The 8,571-nt window shown below is 40.3% G+C and overlaps 1 protein-coding gene across 1 annotated transcript in view; it reads left to right on the top strand.

Moving 5' to 3' along the window:
• Positions 1-5,929, top strand: part of Prss37 (serine protease 37) — a 6,087-nt gene extending 158 nt beyond the window's left edge. The window contains exons 2-5 of the mRNA XM_050147999.1: positions 2,673-2,814; positions 3,951-4,204; positions 4,824-4,960; positions 5,264-5,929. Coding sequence (XP_050003956.1) covers positions 2,673-2,814; positions 3,951-4,204; positions 4,824-4,960; positions 5,264-5,410 — 680 coding nt within the window. The 3' untranslated portion in view covers positions 5,411-5,929. The remainder of the gene's footprint in view (positions 1-2,672; positions 2,815-3,950; positions 4,205-4,823; positions 4,961-5,263) is intronic.
• The last annotated feature ends 2,642 nt before the right edge of the window (positions 5,930-8,571 follow it).

The following is an 8,571-nucleotide window of genomic DNA, read 5'->3' as shown; positions in this document are numbered from 1 at the left end:
ATTTAAAATACTTACTTTGGGGAGGGGAGTATGTTCACAGGGAAAGTGCTTGCTGTGCAGGCATGAGGACCTGAACCCAGATCCTTAGCGCCCACATAAAAGGGTGTGATTTGTAGTGTGAGCCTCTCATCCCAGAAAGAGAGGACCCCAGGGGTTTGCAGGCCAGCCAGTCTAGCTAATCAGTGGGATACAGGTGTAATGAAAGGGTCTGTCTCAATAAATAAGGAGACCAATAAAGAAGGCGCTTAGTGCTCACCTCTGCCCTATACATGCACAGGCACAGATGAGCACACCCACACCACATATGTGCATACGTGCATATATCATACACATACACATACACACACCACAATAATATAATAATAAATAATCTATTTGTTTTTAAATTTTGTGAAACTTGCTTTTCAGGTAACTAATACAGATTATAGTTTTAAAACAAAACTTTATTGATCTTGAAAAGATCTTCAGGCAACGTAGCCATTGAGTTCTTGAGTACAGTGATCTTATCATGTCCAAAAGACTTTGTTTCAGCCTGGTCCTCCCTTGCCTCTGACTCTTATAATATTTCCCTGGTTCTGCAATGATTCTTGAGCCTCATAGAGGAGGTAATGTGATATAGATGGCCCATCTGTGGCTGAGCACTCAACAGACACTTCTTTTCTCCACTTTGACAGTTGGGAGTTTCTTTGTCAACCACCACCCACTTCACAAAGAAACTTCTCTAATGAGGTCTCAGATATGCATGAATCTATGGGTTTAGAGATACAAATTTAGAGGATTGTATGAGACTCAGCTGCTGCTGATGGCTGAGTGATGAAACAGTGACCAGATGTAACAAAGATGGGAGGGGCTGAGGGAAGCATTAAGTGACCATTTGAGGGCCAAATCATTCGGGACATGCTCTCCCCGAGCAAAGGTAGAGAATCCTGTTCCTCACAGCTCTGTCCTCGGAACCTCTGTAAGAAAGATAAGTCTTGAGCCTGAAGCTCCTCGTAACAGACAGCTGAACTAACTATAGTCTGAGGAGCTCTCAGAAGAGTAGCAGAGAGGGGACGTGGACTCAGAAGTCTATTAAACCTTTCCTGAAAAGTCCCAATAGAAGTATTGTCTCCTGATTCTTCAGCCTAGAGCTCTTGCCTGATCCCACCAAGTGCCCCTACCTAGCCATATCTGCTGGGTCTGGTAGACATCCCCGAGGAGACAAGTGGGCAGGGAACTCCAGTCTCTGCTGATCTTTTTATGCCTCAGGAGGAAAGAGCTGAACCATCATGAAACTTGCTTTTTATTTGGCCATCCTAGCTGGTACGTATTTAAGACTTTCTACTCTGCCCATTAGACTCTGAGCTAATGTCAAACGTGGTGAGGCAATGTGAATGTGTGACTGACACAGGGGCATCAAGAAATACTCTGAGTAGACTGGGGTCTCCACATTTAGACTCTACTCAAAGATTAGCGCAGTCTCTCCCAAGTGTTAAGCTCTTGGATAGGTTATGGGACATACCTGCCTTGGGAAGTCCTCAACAGTGAGTGTTCCTCTGGGTTATTGTAAACGACGGGCCTCATTACCCTCTGGAAAAGGTACGATCACAGGAACAGAGAATCCTGTTTGACTTGGGATCTCTTCTCTTCCCCATAACTTTGGAGTGCAGAGAATGTAAAGGCAGGAACAAAAGGCTTGGTACTGCTTTCATGAACTTTGAAGAATTTCCCACCACCCCCTAACTACCATGACCATGTCACATACTGGCTGAGTGGAGGCTGGGCAAGCTAATTAATCCAGCCCCTAATATAGAGCTCAAAATATCTTGCCCTTATCAATAACCTATCCGCTTCGCTTTGAAGTTTGGATGAGGTATAGGCCCAGATGTGGGAGGGTCAGCAGAAGTACCAGTAAGAGCCAAGAAAAGAGCACCAGAGTCAGCCTTCCTCTCTTTTATACTCCACTGCTAATTTTTACAATATTTTATTAAAAACATGTGTTTGTGTTATAAAATTTGGAAATTTTACAGGTAGGAAAAATAATCGCACTTCTCAGTCAACTCATACTGAATTTACTTCAAGTTATTTTCTGCATTTAATTTGCTTCTTTTTGGTTTTGTTTTTAGACAACTGAAATTGTATGTGTACCACTGGATAGAATTGTAGCATAAGTACACATAATTTCTAATTCAAATGTCACTACTATCATTTTTGATGTGTTCTACTTGCTTAAATGTTTCTTTTTCTCAATATTGAACAAGACATATTAGATATTTATCCTTCCAATGTTCAACTATTATAAGTATTGTTAAAGATGAGTATGCTTATTAAGCATCTTTGCCTACATCTGATTATGTCTTTAAAATGAATTCCTATTGTTTGAATTCTCAAGTCACAAATTATGAACAAGTTACAATTTGTAATCCTTATTTCTAAATTGCTTTCCCAGAAAATAATATGAATTTATAAGTAATAAATTTATCTTTCTTATTATATCCTTTAGTAGAAAAAAATATTACCAATATCATCATCACTATGTCTTACATTAAGTATGTCACTTTAATTTACATCTTTATTAGAAAAATACTCTCCAGCCAATTGACTACTTCTTTAAAATTATGCGCATCCCTTTTCTGCTGGGAAGATGTGAAAGTCTCATTTACTCTGATGCTTACGTGTTATTGCTTTCTCAGGGACAGTTTTCTTCACTCACTCAACTGTGCAGAAAGAGGACTATGCTCCTTATATAGCCTACCTCAAGTCTAACTTCAACCCCTGTGTGGGTGTCCTCATCAAGGCTAGCTGGGTACTGGCTCCATCTCACTGCTATTTACCGTGAGTACTGAGCATCCCCTCCCCAAATGATTTCTACCCATCCTAGATCAGTGAGTCTCAAGTAGGGACAACTTTCCCCTAGGATATAGAAAAGTCTGAAGGTACCTTGGGTTTTCACAATCAGGAAACAGGGCTACTAGCGTGTAGTGGGACTTGCTCTAGCAGGATCCTGCTGGAGTTCCTGTAGAACACACGTCACCACCACGTAGACTCTCTGTTGCTGTTGAAAGACTCGTTCGTCTTTGTGCTGTAGTTTCTCCCCACCCACCCCGGTGCCCCATTACTATTTCTTACTGGAAGTAATTACATTTAATCAATTAGGGGTTCAGCGGGTAACTCAAATTTGTAAACTGAGTAAATTGAGAAAATTAAAAAAAAAAAAAGAAAGAAACTCATTGTAAAGAGATGGTTCATGTCCCACAGAAGAGGTATTAAGGAAATACAGTGACCATCTTTTTGCCTAAAAGGAAAGAATGGTTTCAACGGAATAACAGGGGTCCCTGCAGGAAGATGCTATCTGATAGGAACAGTAACCTTTGCCAAGACATAAAAAGTCTGTGCCCTTGCTCCTGGGGAGGATCTGGGAAGACAAACACTTCAACAACACCCCCCTCCACTTTCCCACATTTCCTATAGACCAGAAACCAGAGAAGAAAGCTCATTGGTTTAAAGACACATCACCTTCCAGATCTTCAAAAGGGGGGGGGGGGGAAGAAGGTTGTTGGTGAGCTTGCTACCCAACATTCTGTCATTTCATTCTCCTGTGTCCACTAAGGTGGAAATTACTCAGTTGGATAAATGAGGCCTGAAGCAGATTCAATACAAACTTTTATATCCATTATTTTTCCTTTCCAAGGCACTATATTTAAAAAAAAAAAAAAACAGTACTTAAGGACTCCACTGTTTACTCTGATCACACATAAATTGCTACCATGTGTGCCCATAACTTCATTTATAAAATGGTAATTAACTTACCATGAGTAAAAGGTAACCTAGATACAGCACTTGTCACAGTATCTTGCACACAGTAGAATCTCATACCCAAAATAACGATGATGGTGAGTGATGACGGTATGATCAAGATGGTAGTGGTAGTGATAGTAACGGTGGTTCCTTCCAACCCCTTCTTCCTCCAGAAATCTGAGGGTGATGTTGGGAAATTTCAAGAGCAGAGTCAGAGATGGGACAGAGCAGACAATTCACCCCATCCAGATCATCCGCTACTGGAACTTCAGCCACACTGCCCCGCAGGATGACCTCATGCTTATTAGACTAGCTAAGCCTGCCACCTTCAACCAAAAAGTCCAGGTCCTTCCCATCGCCACCACCAATGTCCGGCCGGGCACTGTCTGTACACTTTCAGGCTTGGACTGGAGTCAAGAAAACGTTGGTAAGTGCACCTTCAGCAGCACGTAAAGCCTTTGGTTTCACTTGTGGAACATACATGTCCTTGGAGCCATGAGATAAAATGGAGTAGAAAATGGATCGGAGCCAATGGTGACGCTATAGGAGTGGTCTAGAAAAAGAAAAAAAAAAGCCTGTCTAGAAGCCCAGTACTTCTCTATTGTCGGGGTTTCAATAGACCCTTCATTGCCTCTGCAGGACTTTCCCGTGGGCCAACTGACGGCACAGAGACCTTATTGTCACAGGCACGATTACATTAAGGACTAAGAACACAGTGGTTCTAGTTCCCCGTGTTCATTTCACACATAAAAAACATCGTGAAGAGCCTGAACCAGATCACTTGTAGATACAGAATAGAAAGAACCCCGTCCGCTGTCCACAGCACAAAGGACAATTTCCCATTGGCAGAATGCTACTCTGTGTACCTTTCATCTGTAAAGTGAGGCTAATCGGCAGGGCTAACTCTCATGAAAGCACAGCTTTGTTCCTTTTGCTCCGTCCTTCTTCTCTTTAGGCATACTCAAAATAATACCCGCTGACGTACAGGAGGTGAGGATGAGGGACATGTAACTCATGAACTGAGCCAGGTGTTCTTTCTCCCTCAGGCAGGCACCCTGACTTAAGGCAGAATCTTGAGGCTCCGGTGATGACTGACAAAGACTGCCAGAAAACTCAACAAGGAAGCAGCCACAGAAACTCCTTATGTGTGAAATTCGTGAAAGTATTCAGCCGAATTTTTGGGGTAATCTTTTTGTCTAAGTTTAGATTTTGTTTACTTGTAAGTGTCCAATTGACTATTTCACCACAATACGTCTTAATTTCCAAATAATTTGTGAGAATTTGGTAACGTTATTGCAATGATACCTGCATCTTTCCAGCACAGTCTGCCTACAAAGGATATTTATTTATTAAAGAGCATCATGTATCCCTGGTTAATAACATATTGATAGTGTTAATTATCGTAAAGACAAAGAAAAAGCTATGAAAACAAGCATTGTTTTAAATTTAATTTTTTCTCTCCCTCCCTCCCCTCTCACTCTGGCAGGAGGTGGCTGTAGCTACTGTCATTTGTAAAGGCAAGCTCCAGGGAATTGAAGTTGGACACTTCATGGGAGGGGATGTCGGCATCTACACCAATCTTTACACATATATACCATGGATTGAGAAGACCATCAAGGAAAAGTTGAAATGATGCCCTGCTTTTCCCTCTGCATCCCATTGTCTCTGCCATTGACTAAAGGAATTCACACATTCCCTAAACTCAAATAAACTCTCCAGGTGGAAAGTCTGGGATGCAGCACACCGGGAGCGCGTGTCTTTATGTCCACACCACGTCACGATGGGAAGAAGGAATCTGTCATTACCTTATTCTTGGTTCTGCTCTCTATCATTTGTAAACTGTAAAAACCTTTGAAGTTGTCTTTTATCTCCCTTTAAAAATCAAATGTTGAGGCTAAAGTATTAACTGGTAGATAGCAAAGCTTGGAATGGAATTGGATGTGAAGCATCAGACTCTAAAATCCTGTGCAAATATATGACACAACCTATTGCAGGATTTGGGGGTAATTCATAAAAAAAGGGGTGACCCAGTAGGAAAACTCAGGACAGTTCCTTAAACTCACAAAAAAAGAGAAAGTATGCCCGAGGGAAGTTTCAAGACAGGCTTGCAATCTTTAAGTTTTGGCAGCTAACCACAGAAGACAAATAAACAGGGAACTGGAAATGCATGCTTCTTAGAGGAGAAGAAGTCAGAAATGGGTTGGTTCAAGCAGGGCCTATGAGCACCTAACCAAGGTGCTTAGGGTTTATAAATATACTACTCATTAAAAAAGCAGTCATTCCATCCCTTCTTTACCATGTCTTCAGGAGTGCCACTTTTCTTCCCACCATTTGACTTACACTGGTCTTTAGCAGGCAAAGCAGGACCTTTTCATCAGTGGAAGAGGGATTTCATAGCAAAGGAGATTCCCTGTTCTGTCCAGGTGCAGGAATCATATACTGTCTATATCAAAGGGTGATATAGATAGACCAACCTATATCATATATCACATAGCTATATGATAGGCCAACCCTGCCATTTGAAGCAGAGAATGTTATCCACAAAAAAGCCAGATTCTTTCATACTGATATTGACATGTGCCAAAGGGTAGCAGGGAATCAAATAGCTATAGAACAGAAGCCCTTTGCCCTCTCCATACCTTCCTGACTACCATGGCCCCTGAGCATCTCATCAGATGCTGGCTCCTGTTTTGTGGCTAAGGTCTCAAGTATCGCTAAGACCTGCTCATCTCACGGCTTCATGAATACCAGCATGCTACAGAATAAGACCCCAGGGGAAGAGAGAGAAGGAAACAGTGAAGCTCTAGGCCAGTGTCAACAACTGTGAGAAATCCTGACCATTCAAAAGGCCCAAGTGTTTTCAACTACTGAGATGATCATGAGGACATTTGCCTTATGTTCGATTAATGTGGCATACTAACTTTAAAGACTTTCCAATGGAAATAGCTTTTTATCACCAGAAAAAGTTTCGCTATGTGTGGTACCTGGTCCTTATACATGTTGCTGAATTCAGTTTTCTAGTATTCTGTTGACTATTTTTCTCTCTGTATTTATGTGCATTGTTGATATGTAGTTTTGTTTTGTAATGTCTTTGATTTTTTTTTATAAGAGTGAAATTGACCTCATTGCATGAATGGAAAAGTTTTCCTTCCCTTTTTACTTCTTAAGTGGATTTTAGAAATCTTAGCAATATTTGTCAGAATCACCAAGAAACCCAATTAATCTTATACTTTTCGTTGAGGAAATTTATTATTATATTATTCTATTTAACAGATCTTGTCATATACTTCCTATTTCTCTTGGTTTTTGTCTTGATTTATTTTTATCTGTGTTGCTGGGATAATATTAGTTATGTTAATCTTTTATTATAATACTGGAACCACCTGAAATAATTACTTTGAATAAGAAAAGATTTATTTTTGGAGGTTTTAATCCATGGTCAGTGAGTTCACTGCTGTGAGCTGAAGGTAAAACTGAAACATCATGGCGGAAAGGTACAGTGGAGGGAAGCTGCTTACCTTGTGAGCACTGGAGGAAAAGTGAGTGAGGGCCTGGGCCAAGATATAATCACCAAGCACACATTATCACTAATGTACTTCAACTAAACCCCACCTCCAAAAGTTACCAGAACCCTTCCAATAAAGCTGTCAAATTATAACTCCAACATGGATAAACGCAAGAGTCCTCGTGTCCCAGGAACTATCTAAACACCTTACCCCTCACATTGCACTTAGGAACATGTCTTTAATACATCAACCTCACGTAAGAACAGAGACAGGAGGGAGGGGCTCCATATCCAATCCTCACAGTGCTTAGGAAGGTTAAGCAATCCCCAGATTCTTATAATAAACAACTTGATTACAGTATATTACCATCTTCATTCAGTGTTGCATTCTATTCTAACACCTTGACCATATCTCTAACATCTTTTATATTTACATGAGTCTATAGTTTTCACCTCTTGTTTGTTTATGTATGATTTGGGCACTAAATTTCTTTGCTAATAGTGCTAATTTCTTCAACTGCTACAGCTGCTTTCTCCATACCTACCGTATCTTTAATTTTAAAGTCACTCAAACCTTCCTTCCTTTCCTCACCAAACTGAATGTTTTATTCCTGTTTCTCTCTCTTCTCTCTCTCTTCTCTCTCTCTCTCTCTCTCTCTCTCTCTCTCTCTCTCTCTCTCTCTCTCCTCTCCTCTCCTCTCCTCTCTTTCTCTCTCAATGTAAAAGAAGCAACAATGCCACAGCCTGAAAGCTACCCTGCCTGAAATATTCTCCATTAAACAAATTCATCCATTACCTTTTTTAATTTGCTCTCACTCAAGGTCTTAGGACATTGACAGAATGAACCTAGATTTTTTTTTTGTCAAAGTGCAATGAGTAGTTAATTCTGTAACAAAATGTAGCTAATCAGATTTAACAGAAAGAAATAAATTTAGGGTGACGTGAGATAATACCGCCTAAGGAATAGAATTCAAAAGTGGGGACTCAATTATTTAGACTATGACAGATGTGAGACTGCTTTGTGTTTTAGGAAGAAAACAACCCTGATCTCTATGCTAATCAATCAGATAGCAGATATTGATTATTATCATCTAGGTAGTGGAAGTAATCACAAGAAAATTAAAAAGTGTGAAAAATGTGATTGATTGTATGTAAGATGGAAGCTAATGATGATGAATGTACATTTTCTCTCTGTATTGTTTGAGCTGTTTAGTCATGCTCATGTATTACATTCTATCAATTCAAACATCTACTCTAAATTTATTCCACGTCAAAGCACAGCACATAGC

The sequence above is a fragment of the Alexandromys fortis genome, unplaced genomic scaffold (genome assembly GCF_014885135.2).
Source record: "Alexandromys fortis isolate MF-2015 unplaced genomic scaffold, M_Fortis_MF-2015_v1.1 scaffold_57, whole genome shotgun sequence".
In the NCBI taxonomy this organism is placed as follows: Eukaryota; Metazoa; Chordata; class Mammalia; order Rodentia; family Cricetidae; genus Alexandromys; species Alexandromys fortis.
Note: the sequence above shows the minus strand (reverse complement) of the source record. Positions and strands in the feature narration are given on the sequence as shown.